General features: G+C 43.8%; 1 protein-coding gene across 4 annotated transcripts in view; it reads right to left on the bottom strand.

The window, feature by feature from the left end:
* TESK2 (testis associated actin remodelling kinase 2) overlaps positions 1–10,676 on the bottom strand; it is a 75,418-nt gene extending 64,742 nt beyond the window's left edge. Inside the window, exons 1-2 of one of the 4 annotated variants that reach the window (XM_053951119.1) lie at positions 10,489–10,676; positions 2,647–2,947 (exon numbers count right to left, since the gene is read on the bottom strand). In XM_053951119.1, the coding sequence (XP_053807094.1) occupies positions 2,647–2,865 (219 nt within the window). In that variant the 5' untranslated portion in view covers positions 2,866–2,947; positions 10,489–10,676. Of the gene's footprint in view, positions 1–2,646; positions 2,948–10,195; positions 10,274–10,315; positions 10,336–10,377; positions 10,455–10,488 lie in introns of those variants that run through there. The other 3 variants (XM_053951120.1, XM_053951122.1, XM_053951121.1) reach the window with 3 other exon arrangements.
* Positions 10,677–17,752: the final 7,076 nt, after the last annotated feature.

Below are 17,752 nucleotides of genomic sequence, written 5' to 3'. Positions count from 1 at the left end.
GTTTCCATAACATCTGGTATTCAGGTGAACATGAATTCAAAGTGTTATAGTGACGGCTAACAAAATCAAAACACTAGTTTAATACTCTGAATAAGCCACAGATTTTAATATGTTTGTGAATAAAGGTGCACTAGAAATGCTAAAAGATCATTCATAGCATATATGATCATGAATGCACACATCTGAACTGTAACATACTCTTATTCACAAGTTAAGAGAAGGCAACTTCTATCCACCACAATAGACTACATTTTAAAAGAAGTTTCCACAGAAAAGGATAGAGGGGAAGAAATCACTGAAAAAATTTGTCAGCTATGTAGAAAAAAAAAATCTCAAACCCTTAAAATAGTCCAAGCACTCTTAGCTAAATCACTTGAGTGAACCCAATGTATGATACAAAACAATAGACAAATACATTATTGAAAAAGCTCTGGAGACCTGGTGGGTTTTGAGGCACCTTTGATCATTTAAAGGGAAGGCTTCATTGCTCTTGTAAAATTACTTACACAGTAAGTTTAGAACTATCCTGGATTTTTCTCAACTTCAATCATTTAGCTGTGAGCCTGGAGATCAGACTGAAATTTAACTGTGTCAAGCCACGAGGCTCTCTTTACTGGAAGCACATCAAGGTTCTCACATGAAATCTGATCATCAGCACAGTAGGATTAATGACAGAGGTGGTCAGGCTGATAAAGCAGCAGAACAGAAACCTGCCTAAATGAGTTTGGAACTGCATCTATGATAAAGTTGTAATGCATTCTCACCCCTTCGTGCCAGAACTGCAGAGCTCTGGTCGAAACTGATGCAAAAGAAAAGAGTTTATCACTCAGTCTCTGCCTGCAGGGGGACTGTGGTTGTTTCTGTGAAAACAGACACCAGATACTCAGACTGCCACCATCGCTCCCACAGGAATGCCACCAACTCGATCCAACACCTTGGGATGTCTACTTTAGCTCACTGCAAAGGAGAAGAGCAGGGGGGAAGGTTTTTAAAGAATTAAGAGGACTTGTTTATGCACATAAAAATAAACTGGGTATCAGGAATTTCTATCAATCAACAAATTCTCAAATTAATCCATTACTATGAATGCTGGAAATTCATCTTTACTTTTAGCTACCTTTTTCCCTCCACCTGAATTCTGAAATTCTCACACATAAACTAAGGTCTGTTATTTCCTAGTTATTTAGACATGACCCAAGTCTATTGGTACCTTTATATATAGCACAGCAGCTTCACCGCAGAAGCTGTAACAATGAATTCCAGTAACATACAGAACTTTCAAACATTTAACATTAGAAAATGTCTCTACACAAAACCAGTTGCTACAAAATGCATTACAGAAAGTTTTCCAAACAGGGAAATAAGACAAAAACCAACCAAACAAAAACCACCAAACCAACCCTTGTTTTCAACTGTTACAAAAGCTGGCTTTATAAAGAAATGTCCTGCACTGAGTCTCCTACACACCCTGAATAAAGTTCTTCATGTCTAGCCATTTGAAAGAATTAAAAACTTGTGATAGTGAAAACTAAAATTTCCTGTATCTAGCTAAACAGAAAAACTTCTGTGTAGTGACTTGCCTTTACACAAGAGGAAATATATACATGGAAATCTCAATGCCTTTGGGTATTAAAGCAATATTAAAAAATTCTATTTTCTAATGCAGGTATCTATTTACAGAAATAAAACTGGATAAAAGGTTTTCTGGTTTAACTTAAAGAAAAAAAAAACAGATTAATTGTTATGGAATAGACATAATATACTGTAAGATAATTTTCTGGCATTTCACTGAAATGGAAACAATGTGGAGGTAACTCCATGCAAAGTCAGGAACTAGAACAAGGAAAGAAACTATTTTTTCAATGCCTGAAAGACAACTCAATGTCCTGTTCCTCTACAATAAACCTTACCAGAAGAGTCAGAGCAGCAGAAACACTACCAGCACTACAAAATTGCATTTGACAAATTGCTTTAAAAAGGTATTTTCCATGTCCCACATTCAGAGCAGCAAGCCACTGACAACATTAGATTTTCTTATTCATATTACTTACTTCAAACCAATCTAATCTCTGATTATTGGAATTAGAAGTGTAGCATAAGCAGCAAAGGAAACAGAGAAGAGCAGTTAATTGTATTGTAATTTCAGTGCAATAAAATCTGTGGTTCCAAATTCAGCAACCATGTATGGAACTCCTTAACACATGCATCTAAGTGTTATGTGGCAAAGACTACAAAAGGAATGTGTACCATCCCACAAAACCAATAAACTACCTAAATTAAAGACATTTACACTTACATATGGGAGAATCAACAGTCATCAGTGTTTAACACTACATGAATGCAAAAATACATGGCAGAAGTCAAAAAATAAACCAATTATTTTTAGCTTTTTCTCTTTCTCCCAAAAAGCTCTGCAATTCCTCAAATAAATTATAAGTGACAAAAAAAAAAAAAAAACCAACTAGAGGAGTGATTGACAAAATATTTGGAGCCTGAAAGTTCTTCATCACTCACTCATTTGGAGTGAAGCAAATACAAGGACTATCATTTGACTTCAGTGGAAAGTACTTTGGCTGACAGTCTTGTACATTCTCATCATCAAACATGAAGCAACCAACATTGAGAGGAAAAAAACTAAACACACACCTTGAACACCTCAGAGAAGAAACCAGAGCCAATTTTCTCACATGTGAAATCATCAAGACGAGTAAGTCTGGAAAAGGCACTTATCAGGGCTCTGTATGAAGAGGTACAAACTCTTCCTAGCTGGGATGCAGTCCCTTCTCCAGTGCTACCATCAAAGTCTTCAGCGCGCTCCAAGCGTGGTGGAAATCCTGCTATTGAATTCCGCTTACTTCGGTCCATTTTGAAAACAAGATTTTATTTCACTACGTGAGGACTTCTCACATCTTAGGTAATTTGCTGTCTTCTCTACTCTTCTTGGATCCTAAAATACAAAAAATTGAGATTACCATTATTGTGAAGATATCTAAGAAGTTTGATAGGACTCCAACAAAGCTTACACCCATTTAAGAGAGTAAGAAAGGAATGAAGCTATCCAAGCAGGGGCACAAAATACAAAGAAATAAAAAAACCTTTTCCTTTAGATCCATGGAAATACCCTATGCTTTGACTACTCTGAGATAAATAGGCTTGGAACTCAAAATTTAGCTGGTAACAAACAACTTTCATTCCCTTCCCCCAACCTTTTCTTTTTTTACTTAAATTCTGGTTGCTACAGCAAGCAAGGGAGCAGGAGGAAACCCACAAAGTGTAACATTTTATTCCACTTCAGTTGCAGTTGGTGACCAATCTACTGCTACAGCAAAACTATTTCACTTTCAGGAGTGAACAAGGGATCTCAAACTATAAAAAAAAAATTAAATATCTTCAATTGGCATAAGGAAAGTTATTCACTTGAAGCATCAAAACCTTGTTTTTAAAACTTCCATTTATGAGCGTTCCAAGATCAACTCTTTACCTGGCAGGAACACAAGGTTATACCCACTGAACACCTAGCCCCCAAATTTCTAAAAACACCAACAATCCTGCTACAAAGTATGCTTATAGCAATCCGCCAGACAAATTTTCCCCACAAAGATATTTTTTAAAGCTATATTAATTTCAGTTGAACTGAAAACACAGGAAACAAAGCTACATTTGCCAAGTAGGAGAAAAGGGGGGAAAAAAGGAGGGGGAGTAATAATTTTTTCTCTTTTTAAGAGGATGATGAAGTAATCAGGATGACTCTGGAGTCCATCAAATTCAGCTTGGAATGGCAAACTTGACAGGTATTTTAATACTGGTATTTTAAAATTTTAATTATAAAATGCAGGTATTTTATATTTTTTTTCTTTAAACCTTAGACTTAGGAGGTTATTAATCTATTCCAAACTTCACTAGTCATTTACAGCAATTTGGTGAACAGTCACAAAGAGGATACCTTTTTTTTTCCCCCCCAAGGGTGAATGAAAAACTAGAGGGAGGGGAAGAAAACAAAATAATTTTTTAAAAGGTGGGCAAAACAACCACAGAGCAGGCAATTACACTTGTATTTACAAAGATGTCCAGAACCTGAACATTTGAAAAGCATCTCAGAGGCACACCAGCTGCCCTCTGAAAACACAGCAGTGCTGCTATAACACGCTATGTTTTGCATGCAGTGTATCTTTTAGAGGTGCTCTGTGCCAACACATCAGGCAAACACATAGTCAGTCCTCCCCTGCTTTCAGAAATAAGCTCTGCTGAACTGTCTGGAATTAATTTGAGGTTGTCCACTCCAAAAAAGAAGGGTGTTTATTTCAAACATCTTAACACCTCTCTAAATGGATGTCAGTGGGTATAAGGGAATCTTACCAAGGCATGATTATGAAAATTTAATCTCTATCAAATCCCACATCATGATTTTCCTACAGAATTTTGTATGCAGACTCCCACATGCCTAATCTTACTGCACTTTTCAGATTATAGTGGCCAACTGGCACACAGGAGATCAGGGTCCAGTTTGTGATCTCATATTCTTGACTCAGGAGCCTTGAGGGTCTGGAAAAGGCACAGAAGCACCACAGGAAGATAAAGGCTGTTACATGTCCTCGATGGAGAAAAATAGCCCAGAGAATCTCCTCAGCTACAGACAAGATGCCTGGGAGTTTCCAAGGCCTGCTTAAATAATTCCTTTTGATCTGAAAAGGACAAGCTATATTTGAGTTATTTTTCACAGAGATAAAGAAAGAACTGCCTATGGAAGGAGAACCGACAGAAGAAACCATGGTATTATCAATTCATTTTTTGGATCAGAAGATGCTATCTCAAGACTGACCAGAAAACCTACTGTAATTGAAGGAACATTTTTTTAGAACTTATTTCCATCAGAGTAGCACCCACATGCATCAGTCATGTTCCATGGAAGGAGGCAAGCATTTGCCCCCAAAAATGCACAACCTGACAACCCAGTACCACAGTGTACCACAGGATCACCACTCCACTGAAAGTGCAGAACCCCAGAATAAATCCAATGAGAAAACACATCTACACTGCAACTCAGCAAACTAAAGATTAGAAGTTCCCACGCAAAGCAAGATTAAAAAAATAGGAAAGACTGTCATTGTTTTTAACTAAAGGAAGATAGACCAAGTTAGATAAGCAGTATTAAACAGGAGGAAAAGCCTAAATCTCTTAAGTATCCAGACACCATTAACAGAAGATGGCCTCAACACAGTTTTACATCTATTTAACAAAGCAAAAAATCTCCCTCACACATATACGCATCCTTTTGATTGAAATCACATGGTGAACTTTGCAAAACTCTGCAGAAATTCCACAATGAGAGAAGCAATTCACTGTACTTCACACAAAAAAAAAAAAAAAAAAAAAAAAAAAGCCCCAAATGTTTTGCCATCTGGAATCCCAAATAACCCATTCCTTCATTTTTGCCTGCTAGAGTTTACCTTTCCAGACAGCTACACAAAATCCTTGGAAAATATTAGGATACAGCTGCATTATCTTGCCCAGGATTGCACACACAGCATTATAGGAAAATTTCAAGTGGGCACAATTCCAAGTGGGCCTCCTGTCATTTTGGCCAATTACACTAATGATCACATTCTCAATGAAATCAACCAAGGTTTAATTGACTGTCAAGTCAGTCTGAGGTACTTTAATTTACTACCTTGTATGGTTAATTAAAGTGCACTGAACAGAATCTAAGACTATCCTGTAAATCCTGTAACCAACTAAAAGGTTGTTGGGTGTTTTTTTTCATATTAAGGTTCAGCTTAATAACTCTTAAGCTGTGCTCAACGGACAGTTAAAAGACTCTACACAGTAGAAAACAAGTTTCCTAATAAATTCTCAGCTTCCAGAACAATTTTTCTGACACCCTTATTCAAGAAAAATACACCCCACTCTGCCAAGACCAAAGTAATTCTGAAATTCACCTCTCAAAATGCTTATCTGCCCTATTCAGCCATTTCTCAAATTTCTAAAAAGTACAATTTCAGAACATTTCATGCCCTACTGCATTTAAATTTCTCTGCTTTGAAGGAAAAAAAATCCATATTAATATTATATTAAGAGCACTTTCTTCACTGAATGAATGCATTGATTATTTAATCATAGAAATTACTATAAATACAACTATTATCAGCATTAATTGGGTTAATTAGAGATTTACCTTTCAAAATCAGTGCCGGAGCCTGCAATTATTTAAAGATGGAAACGCCACAACAGCACATCAAGTTTTACCCTAAACATCAGTGTCAAACACGTGGCATATATTAGCCAGTAATTAACATTTTATACTTCATAGAGATAAAAATGGGTACAGTTCCTCAACTCCAGCAGCATCCCTTTGACACCTCAGAGTATAAAACAAGAGCCTTCCAAAAAAAAATTTCAACTCTTTACTAAGAGGTTTCCTGTCCCCAGTAGCTTTATAAATATGGGCATATTTGCACTCCAATGTCAAACTCACAATTTCCTAAAAGATGGCCCTAATAACTACAACCATTTTTAGACACAGAGACCGTCGCTAGGCATTCAGCCTGGAAGGCAATAAATCTGGCAGAAGCATGTTATTAATTTGAAAAGGTTTTCTGAAGAACAAGATGCCAAAGCTTTGATAAAAGTCATTTGCCAAGAGTTAACTATTTAAACTTGTAGTCTGATGAAACTTCAACAGCCAGCACTACAAAAACATAAAGGAATTAAAGGAATTATGCTGGCAAGCGTCATTCCACAAAATAATAACTCGAAGGGGAAGAAAACTTCACTGTACTACAGTGTAAACTTCAGAAGGGCTTCAAAGAAATGTAAAGAACAAACTTTTCCAAAGACTGAATTGACTGAGGTCCTTAGATGGGAGGAAAAAAAATAAAAACAAGGAAAAATATTTAAAAATGAAACCTAAGAATTTAAACTGAACAAGTAAAGAGAACCAGGCACTCAACAATTTTGTTCTCAGCCGCTGTCACCTGCTCCCCCTAACAGAGGAAAGTTCCATATTTTGTCCATAACTTAGCTTCTTGTACTTGAGAGGAAGACAATATCAAATATTTCCAGAGGAGGTAGCTACAAATACCAGAGCTCGGGTTATGTTTGGCCCAGCTCATCCTGAACCTGAAGTCTTTTTGACTACTTTATGGGACAAGTCTTTAGGTTCAATTTATAGTCTTAGTTACAACACTGCATTAGAATATGAAAATCCCAGTATTTTCTATTTTCACTTACATGACTTTTCACCTTAATTTCATCTCCCCTGCACAGGGTAATTCCCAGCTCTAGCCAGTACTGTCATAGCATAAGCTTCCTGCAAACTAGGACTGACATTCCTCAGAAGAGACCTGCATTAGCCCTACTACACCATTCCAGAAACTGGAAGTCTGCTGAACTGCATCATGGTTTTATAATGCAAACAAACCTCCATGAGAGACTAAGCTGAAACAAACAGTTCATTTATTTTGTGACTGTAGCCAAGTTTGAAATGAGTAAGAAAGACCAGCTATTACTGCAGAGCTCAGGATTCAGGGCCAAGGCTGTAGGTTTAAAAATATTTTCATCAGGCATAGGCATAATTTCTAGCACATATTTAGAAGGCAAATATAACTGAGGGAGAATATTAAAAACTCACAAACAAACAGAAAACTACTTGATCGTTATGCCTACAGTGTAATTACCAGCATTTTCTAGGGTCCAATTACAATACAAAACTGAAGCTCTGCTAAGGTCCTTGCAACAATCCATTCCTCTCCTAGCCTGGTTTCAGTCACCCCAATCACAGAGCAGACAGGTTCCAGCCTGGTTACAGAGCATTGTTACAGTTAAATAACCACTCAAGTAGATCATGTACAAGACACAGCTGCTGCTTCAAACGGATCATTTTAATACATTATGTTTGCTTAACAAAACAGAGCCCAGTAGAGACGCTGAGAAGCTGCTCATGCCTTCCGGGTGTCAGCAGGCTGACATTTGCTGAGCGCCTAACAAAAAGAAAGGGAATCAAAGCCTTCTAATACCAACAGGTATTGTAACATCTCAATCTAGGAATTTCTCCCCCAGCCTCTCTGCTGGGTTTGCAATGAGGGCTGACAGCTCTTTTAGCACTGAGGGTTTCACAAGAGACTGGAAGCAACTTTTGCTGTTTCAATGCAGCCAATGAGACAATCCAGAACAGCAAAGGAAAAAGAACACGAATACCAGAAAGAGAGATGAAGACAAAGTAAACAGGCTGGATTTCATACCTGACTGACATCTCTTGGACACAAATATATTTATGCATCCCCACACAAGGCGGCCAATATCTGTATTTTCCAGCTAAAAGTATCGTCTCCAGAAATATTTAAGGCATTCTGTAGCCTACCCTTACTAAGCACAAGGCTGCGTTGCACCTTACAGCAAAACAGCAAGTACCTTGTTTACCGCAGTAGCAGCTGCACAAACAGAACAGTAACGTGGTCTTCACTAATTTATGACTTTTGGAAGTGAGAACAGGGCTTCCCAAACCCGTTGTTCTTAAGATACTGCAGACACTGATGTCTGCTGGTATTTACAAACCAATCTGAAGCTCCCTGAACAATGGAAAACACGTAATTCATAGCATGAGAGCCATGGACCTGGGAGTGTACAAGGTCGGCCTTCAAAAGCAAAGTTATCTCGACCGACTCCACTCCTGGCTGCAAAAGCTGTTACATTTCTCCAGTGCAACCAACAGGACAATCACACCAGAAAGTGGTTTAGCCACTACCAGCAATGTGTTCAACTTAACAAAAAGTGACAGGATCATATGAAAAGAAGCTTACATTCTAAGTCAGAAAGAAGACTTGGCAAGAGACAACAGATGGAGCCAGTGTGATACAGTTGCTGATTATTAGATGGACTTAGTGATGAACACACAGCTCCAAATGAACATGTTAGGGAACTAATAAGTAGGAAAAGGGCTTTAAGAAAAAATTATGAGCATTGACCTTTTCTTGATCTTACCTATCAGAGCTCTTATTTTTGTGCCAGTTTGCAGGATACCACACTGCAAGGACACAGTAAAGAGCTCTGCCATTGTGCAAATGCATGGTTGTCTGCTACAGGAAAAATACAGAAAGGGAACCTATGATGCAAGTGAACCACAAGCTTCATTCTTTTCTGCAGCAGATACAGAAGCAACAGACCCCTCCTTCAACCCTGCTTTTCTTTCATGAGTCTGTGAAACCATTTGCATAAAGGATTACAATGGCAAAAGCAAGTATCTGAAATTAGAGGGTATAACTAAGTTACAGGAGGCCTGTGCCACCAGAGCAGCTCTTGTGAACTAACTCGATCCTTCCACAAAAAATACGAAGAACTGAAGCAAGGCTTGCTCTGTAGGCCCTAATTTGTGCTTGGTCCCACCTGCCAGCTGTTCATCCTAATGAAAAGCCACAAAACAAATCAAAAGCAAAAAACACAGGAGAGCATACACTTGCCACCAGGTATAGGGAACACACCTTTGCCCTCAGCTTTAACTACTCATTCTGCATGAAGGTTTTACACAAACCAAAACGGACAATGGAATTACTCAGCCATGTCTACAGCTGAACACTGCAAGAATCAGAAAATGACATTTTTATTGGCATGCAACAATAATTTCCAAGGATGATGACTAAATGGAAAGGTTTATGACTAGCCCACAGGGCATGTCAGAGTTTCTCATTAAAAAGTCTTATCTTAGGTTGCAAATTCCACTGCCTAATTAAGTCCATGGAACTGTAAGTCTTTTGATTTTGCAGACAATAAAGTATGCTAGAACTCTGATCTCTATTAAAAAAAAAAAAAACAGTCAAAGCACAAAGGCTCCTCATAAACTAACCTAAATGTTAGCTGTTGCTTTCTTTAGAGGGGCAAACAGAAAGGTTCAAATAAAATTCAACTCAGTACTCTTCCAATTCAATTCATTACTCTTGAAATTGTAGCTTTCAACTATTACAGCACCACTTACAGGAACACACAAGTGGAAAGTCCCCCGTACTTGAAGAAAAACCCTTCCGACCCTCCAAGGAATACAACATTAAGAGTGACCACCTACACTTATATAGCACGTCTCACCTGAAGACCATAAAGCAAACATTTACGCACATACATTTGAACACTCGAGCCTGTCATTAACGCGTGATTCACGTATTCTTACAGGGTACACTTAAAGAGTAAAACCCGAGCCAAGCCCTCACACCTCTTGGCAAAGCGAACATTTCCAAGACAATCCTGGCCGGGCAAAGATCCGCGCCGGGCGCTGCCAGACCCTGCCCCCGGAGCAGAGCGCGGCTTTCCCGCGGCGCCCGCCGCCCCTCACCTGCCGCCGCCGGGGCGGACGCGGCCCCTCCGCGCACCTGCTCCCCGGAACGCCCCGCTCACCTGACCGCAGCGAGACCCCCGCTGGAAGGGAGCCCCTCCGCCAGAGCGGCCCCGCTCCCCGCCGCCGACCCTCCCGGACCTGCCCCGCGCCGCCCCCGCGCCGGCCGTTACCTGAGCGGCGGCGCCTGCAGGGCCCGCGGGCGGCGCGGGTTTTCATGGCCGCATCCCGCACCCGCGGCCGCGGCCCCTCAGCACCCCGGCGCGGGTCCGCCCCGCCGCTGCGGCCGGCGCGGGGGCCCCATGTGAGGCGGGAGCCCGGCTGCGGGACCCGGGGCCGCGACCGCCGGCTCCGCCTCCGCCTCCTCCTCCTCCTCCTCCTCCCACGAGCGCCACCGCCCACAGAGCCGCCCCTCCCTACCAGCCAATCGGCGCCAGGCGAAGTGTGATGGACAGTGCCTCCCAACCAATGGGAAAAAGAAACAGGCCGGAGGGATTCGCATGTAGTCTGCGTGAGTGCCCCTTTCCAATTGGTCGTGGGCGCTTGAGCGACACGGTATCTGACCAATCACAGGAGAGACGACAACTCCCGAGAGACGCGCGGGAGTCAGCGGCAGGAAGAAGAGGGGGCATTGCTATGGGCGCCTCGCTCTCATTGGTCAGCTCCTGAGGGCGGGTTATAAATAAGAGAAGCAGCCAGTAGGAGAGCGGGCCGGCAGTGATGGGCGGGCGGAACAGCCAATCACCGTGTGGCTGTAGCGGCGGTGCCTGAAGCTGTCAGTGGGGCGGGCACCGGGATGTCCCGAACCTGCGGCCGGTCCGGTCCCGCTCCCGATCCCTGTCCCGATCCCTGTCCCGATCCCTGTCCCGATCCCGCTCCCGCTCCCGCTCCCGGTCCCTGTCCCTATCCCCGCCCCATCCTTGAGCCCTTCGCACGCGGCGCGCGGTGACCGCAGCTCGGCTCCGTGGTGGCAGCCCTGCTGTTATTGCGTCTTATTGCCCGTCCCCTGCTGGGATTCCCGCAGGACTCGTCCCTTTCTCTGGTCTCCAGGACTTGCAACTTCAGCGTTTACTCTTCCCGGTCTTCCCATCTGCCTGCCCCCCGCTCCTGGTGTCGGTCACGCGGCTCGGCCCCCCCCGGTCCCCGCCTGGAACCTGCTTAATCCAGCTCAGATATTTTGGGGGTTCGGCTGCCAAGATGAAATAAGCCTGGGATTTTTCACATACAAACGGCTATTTTTCAAATTATCACTTATGCACATATAGGCAGCCTGTAACAGGTATGGAAAAAGATACCTTTCTTCCTGCTGCGACGCAGTGCCAGATTCCAAGTATCCATTCCAAAGCACGGCAGGACTAAAACATCTCATTAAACATTTGTGAGGGGGATTTGGTTTTCGTTTACATTGGCGAGAGGCTGATTTTTTTCCCTGACCTCATCTTTGGCAGAGGCTGAACTATTTTTACTGAAACTCTTCAACAAACAAGGTTCATTTGCTATACAGTTATGGATAGAATAACCAAAGCCCAAACAGTTAAAAACTGGAGGAGTTGTAGCTAAAAAGGGTCTTGGGCAAGGATGTGTCAGTCAGCTTTACCATACCATATGTAATGTTTTCTCATTATCGTTCGTCATTAATTTTACATCTTTTCAGTGTGATCGAAAGTGTGCTAGAGGGAGTTTGATGTCAGACACATTAGCACCAGCTCTAAATACTGAACAGAGACTTATTCTTACAGCTGGATTAAAATTTCTCTATTCTGCAATGTCTTGATTAAATTTAGTCTCAGAATTTCAGTCAAGAGTCTAAAGTGAAACTTTCTCCATATGTTTAACTACAAAAGGTATAAGCATCTTTGCACAGGTAACAGACTAAAAGTACTTTGTGTGTGGGCAAAAAATGTGCTGTTTTCTTAATTTCCTCCTGGATTTCCTTCACAGGAAATTTTCCCACACTCACAAATGTTAAATATCAACCACCTGAAAACATCTGTTCTAATGACATCTCAAACACAGAGTGCAGCAAAGCTTTGGTAATTAAGCCATTAAAATTATCATTGTATCAATCATATTTTAAAGAGTGACAAAGCAGATGGAACTACCCAGATCCATCAGTCTATTTTCTCTATATTCAAGCAGAATTGAGTCTCAGAATAGGGGGGTTTAGCAATATTTTTTCTTTAGAACTTTTTTTTTTTTTAAGTTCAATTTCAATGCTTTATATTTTGCTGGGATTTATCTTAGCAAGATTTTGTAAAGCTAACTCTGGGACATCCCCGGGTCCTTCACCGTCTCAGGGTCCAGTGATCGCTGCGACTTCGTACCCCGTTTAAAAAAAACAGTATCTCCCTATTCCCCATATCCTCGTCCCTGCTGTTTTGGGAGCTATTAGTTGGCTTTAAGATGACATCTGGTGGTAGGTTTTGATTACCGCTCTCTTTAGGAACTGATCCCAGAACTACGCAAATGAATTATCATTCCCCTGTTTCCCATCAAAAATTTCACCTCCTTTTTGTTTCCCAAGCAAGATATGTGTAATTCCTGCTTTTGAGCTGCGAATGTCTTACTGGTAATATCCAGGAATAAGCACTAATCCCACAGTCTGGTGCAAAGTAACATCATTAAAACGCACCAGCGTGATCCGGTAAAGCTGAACCTCGGCTGGAAACACTCTCACGGTGTTTCATGTAACATTGCACGAGGTCCTGTGACTCGTGACGTTACTGAGCCCTGTTTTGAGAGGGAACTAAAACCATCTTATGAGCTCTCCTATGGCTTCATCTCAAAGGCAAGTCCTAGTTTTGAAAGCAGAAAAAAGCGGACCTGGCAGCAGAACCTTGTCTCACTAAATCCCCGTCCCCCCTCGCAGCTGGCAGAAGCACCGGGGCAAATCTGCAGCCTTGAAATCTGCAGAAGACGAGTGACTTTTGTAGCCTCCCTCTGTTCCCCGGAGAGAGGGAAATGAACGCCGAATTAAAAGATTAATCAAAGAGACTCATCAAAGGCAAAGCCTTGCAGATGTCGCAGCGCTCTCGGTCCTGCCGATCTCCTCTCCATCCCAGAAGGGCTCCCCAGCCTGGAAATGCCTGTGCTCAGGGCAGGTATTCATTCCCCTCTCATCCGGATGCCCCCAGGCTGCTCCATGCGAAGATCGGCCACTCCAAAAAGCAGCTCTGTGGCTTTGTGGTTTGCGCTTCTCTGCTCTCAGACCGACTCTCTCCTCCAGACGGATCACTCTGGCTTTTTAAATGTAACTGGTTTGGCAAAGGAGCAGCGGAGGGTTCACTCGGGGTTGGACATAAAAACAGACGTGAGAAGGTGGATGAGAGCAGGCAGAAGGGGAAACTCCCTTCCTCTGGGACCTGGAAATGCCCCGGAGGAGAGAAGTTTGGGAATTTTCTCCTTCCCAAGAAGAAAGCTGGTGCAATGAATCCATGTAAATTTGCCCCCAGTGCAGCAGAGCAGGTGTCTTCCCCAGCTTCTGTGGGCTCCAAAATTAAACAAGTGTGACATGACAGGGACTGTCTCTCTTCCCTCCCAAGAGACCAAGACAGTGGTTTGACCTCACAGTATTGTGATGAGATTGGGCATTTTAGTGATTAAATCCATTAAATACTTTATGTAATGAAACCTGTCAAGAAAAACCATCTTTGGATAGGATTGGTCAAATTCTGCTCTGATTTACTCCTGTGAGATTTTAGATTTCAGATCCTGAAATCTGAAATCATGTCACAGGAGCTGGAAGGGAGGTTCCACATAAGAATACCAGGAATTTGCTCCTGATTAATGTCAACATAAGCCCTTTTCTAGCTCCTGTCCTAGGTGGACATTTAACAGAACAGCCATGAAAAAATGATGTATTTAGGGTTTCAGTCACACACCAAACCCCTAGATATTGAAAACCATCTTAATGGGTTCCCTGGGAGGAACATTCTCCCACACATGCCTCCCTCAGCCAGCCTTGCAGGTGGCTTTTGCAGAACAGGGACAAGTTGGCTTGTGGGTGAGAGGGCATTTCCTGCTACTCTGAGCAGGGGAAGGAGAAGGCACAGCTGGGGTGTGCTCTGACCCCCTGCCCCTTGTCTTGTCATTCCCTTGCTCCTGGCAGCAAGAAGGGCTCCATGGGAGCAGCCTTCACGCTGTCCTCTGCACAAGGATGAACCTGCCTGCTGCCCAACTGGGTTAACAATTCTGTGTCACCACTGCACCACTACAGACAAGGTGGCCAGTGTGTCCTTGTGCTCAAAGCCGTGCTGCCTTGTCAGCCCAAACCCACCACCACATGTCTCTGCACGAGACCTGGCAACCATGGGAATGTCAGAGCATCTTCCATGTTCCTATTCCAGGAGGCTTCTCTTGCAGGAGGCTGGGCAGAGCCCAAGCAGGAGGCTGGCACAGCACCAGACACCCTGCCTTGGGAGCTGGAAAGGGATTGTTCTAGGGCAGATGGATATGCCCAAATTGACAGCTCCTGTACTGGGGCTGGTGCCGCAGTCTTGTGCTCCCCTGCCTGCTCATCATGGCCATCTGCTGCCTTGGCTGCAGTTTGGAGCCTGCCCACCCTGGCACAGTGCTGTGGCATGGCTATCACCAAGCTCCTAGTGGCACCCTGGTCGTGGAGGGGCACCAAGCTGACCAGCTGGCTCCTGCCTGCTCTGAGGTGCTCCCAGCCATGAGGCTGTGCAAACACTGGGGCAATGAGCCAGGACTGACCCTGTGTCACTGTGCCTTGCTTCAGCCCTGGGCAGAACCCATGACACCATGCTTCAGCCCTTGGGATCTGAAGAACAAAGGGTGAGACCCCAATACTCAGGGCAGGCCTAGGGCATGGCTTCTTTCAGCAGCATCTGAACTTTTGAGGTGTCTGAATACCAATTTTGTAGGGGAAAATCTTAAACATCTGATGAAGCTGTATTCGCTTTGTATTCACCCTCCAAAGTGCAGAAATACAGATTTGCACTATCTTGGACCATGGTGGATGCTGAAAGAAGCCATGCAGTCCTGTGAAGATCAAGGCCAACAGCCCAGTGGCCATCAGTCCCACCTCTCCTGCCTCATGTTGAGGCACAAAATTTCTGCATTGCCTGGTGTGCTGTCCTCACTCCCCAGCTAAGCTAGGTTATCTCTGGGATGAAAGCACAGCTTTTTGTGTCCTCAGGCTGCACAGCAGTCTCTCCTCCTCTGGTTACGCTCCTCACACTTGCACTCACTCCTTATCTCTGCAGATACAACAGTGAAGAGATTTTTCCCTTTTGTGGCACTGAAATTGGAGACCTCTGCCACCACAGAGCACTTCAGTTTGTCCCCCCCACCAGTCACCCCAGGCTTGGGCACCTTTAGCGCTGCCCCTAATTTCTCCAGCCCTTTTTTGCAGAGCTGCAAGACCTACAAGTATTCAGATGCTACTGGATCCCTGCTCAGCTTTCTGAGAGATCCCACTCTCTGATCAGCCTGCCTCCAGATACATTTAGGTTTCCCAGACCCTCAATTTTCCCTGGCTCCCTGAGCCAGTGAAGTCATAGTGTTAATTGTTCCTTGCCCAGAATGATTCTCTAATTCTTATGCTTTGCTGTCTGATCCAAGGGGTTTTTGGTTTTGGTTTTTTTTTTTTTTTTTCAGTTTTGTTCTTCCTTTCTTCCTTTGCTGGGCTACCAAGCTGTGGAGAGCTCTTGGAACAGAAGATGAGTCAGGACAGATATGCAGAGGGAAGAAGATGATATTCCAGCCTTGAAGTCAGGTTCACTGCCTGCGTCATTGTTATTAAAAATAGATGAATGGCAGCGCTCTTTGCATTGGAGGAGAGACACAGGAGATGTAATATCCTGGGCTGCTGAGCAAATGCTCCCTCTGTCTGCCTGCAAGTCCCCCAGTGGCATCTTCTGCTCTTTGATAAATTCTCTTTTCTTGGCTTTGACTTGTGGGATTTAATTTGCCTTTCATAAAAAAAATGGCTTAATGTTTCAGCTTTGGGAAGGGGAATGACTCACTCAATGATTAGCTCTTCTGCTCCAGTCAGTTGACTTCCAGCTTCCTTGAGAATTGAAAATCCCTACCAGTGCCAAGTTGTCTTCCTTTGAGAGCAGGCCTTCTCCTCACTCTTCACTGAAGAGCTTCTGGAGGACAAAAGCAGCTGTTTAGGGATGATACCTGGGCCTGTCTACCTCAAGACCATCCTAATCATGCCCCATCCCCTCAAGGGGACTGGGGCAGGCTGGGATCTGCTGGGCTCTGCAAGGCCAGACTGAGATGTGCACCAGCTGTGCTCCCAATGCCCCTGCAAAGGGCAGAGGGGAGAGAGGCCAAAGCACAAGAAATGGGATGATTTACATGAGCCCAGAGCCCAGGTGAACCACTCACATGTCCAAAGCCATCCCTCTGCTCAGGACTCCTCCTGCTGCAATCACTCACCCCTGGGCTGGCGAAACAAGTGATCACTCTTCAGATTGTGTGGGGCTGCAGGTGATGGTGACAGCAAGGCCAAGGCTCTGCTCACTCAGGGGACACTCAGCCTGTGTCATACCCTGGGCTGGGGGGCACAGCCCAAGGACTGAGTTTACTTGTCTTTCTCAGGGCCAGCACCTCCATCCTTTCTGCCTGTGCCCTTACTTCCCCTCAGCTCTTTTGCTGCCACTATTTTCTATTCACTTATTTTTCTATTATCTGCTTCTTCCCATTAAATTGCTATAACCAACATGATCATCTCTGGTCCGCTCCATGACTTGGCTGGCAGCCAAGAAAGAAAGCATTGGAGCTGAATAGAGCCACTGCAAGAGGGAGGTGTGACAGTGGCAGAAGTCGATGTTGTGGTTTTTGAGCACAAAACTTTCTTTCAGAAGTTATTCTAAGTCCTCAACTCTCAATGCTACCCAGACCTGTCTGATCTAGACACTGCTGGGGCTTGCAAGGGTGTTTTCAGTCTTACTCAAAAACAAGCCAAGAGCCTACACAGACATGGGGGGCTGCTGCCTGCTGTCTAAGGGGAATGGTTTTGCTTATTCCATGAGAAAGTGGCTGTGTACCAGTGGGATGTTAAAGTTCCCCTGGTTTTTGCTCCCTTCTCCAGGGTGGGGCATCGGCAGTATCATCTTAAAGACATTATCACACAGATGCAGTCCCTTTTCTTGCTCCCAGTTGCTCCTTCCTTGCTATGGGGAGCCAAAGGTACTTCATTAGTGTGTTAATAATAATCCTGCCGAGTGCGGAGATCAGCTAAATAACAGCGGTGACCTGCAGGGGGTCTCATCTGCCCAGATTTATGGTGCTGCTCACCGACCCCTCTGAGGACTGCCAGACCCCTTCCTCCTTGACTCCCAGCTGTTGAAAATACCCCGTGCAGTGTCTATGTGCTTAATTAAAGCAGAGGGACCGGTAACCTTGACGACTGCGAGCCACCCTCTGTAAGCCAGCTGAGGTGGATTTTATGGTTTTGGCCTCTCC

Source organism: Vidua chalybeata, chromosome 9 (genome assembly GCF_026979565.1).
Source record: "Vidua chalybeata isolate OUT-0048 chromosome 9, bVidCha1 merged haplotype, whole genome shotgun sequence".
In the NCBI taxonomy this organism is placed as follows: domain Eukaryota; kingdom Metazoa; phylum Chordata; class Aves; order Passeriformes; family Viduidae; genus Vidua; species Vidua chalybeata.
The sequence above is the reverse complement of the archived record's forward strand: the minus strand, read 5'-3'. Positions and strand labels throughout refer to the sequence as shown.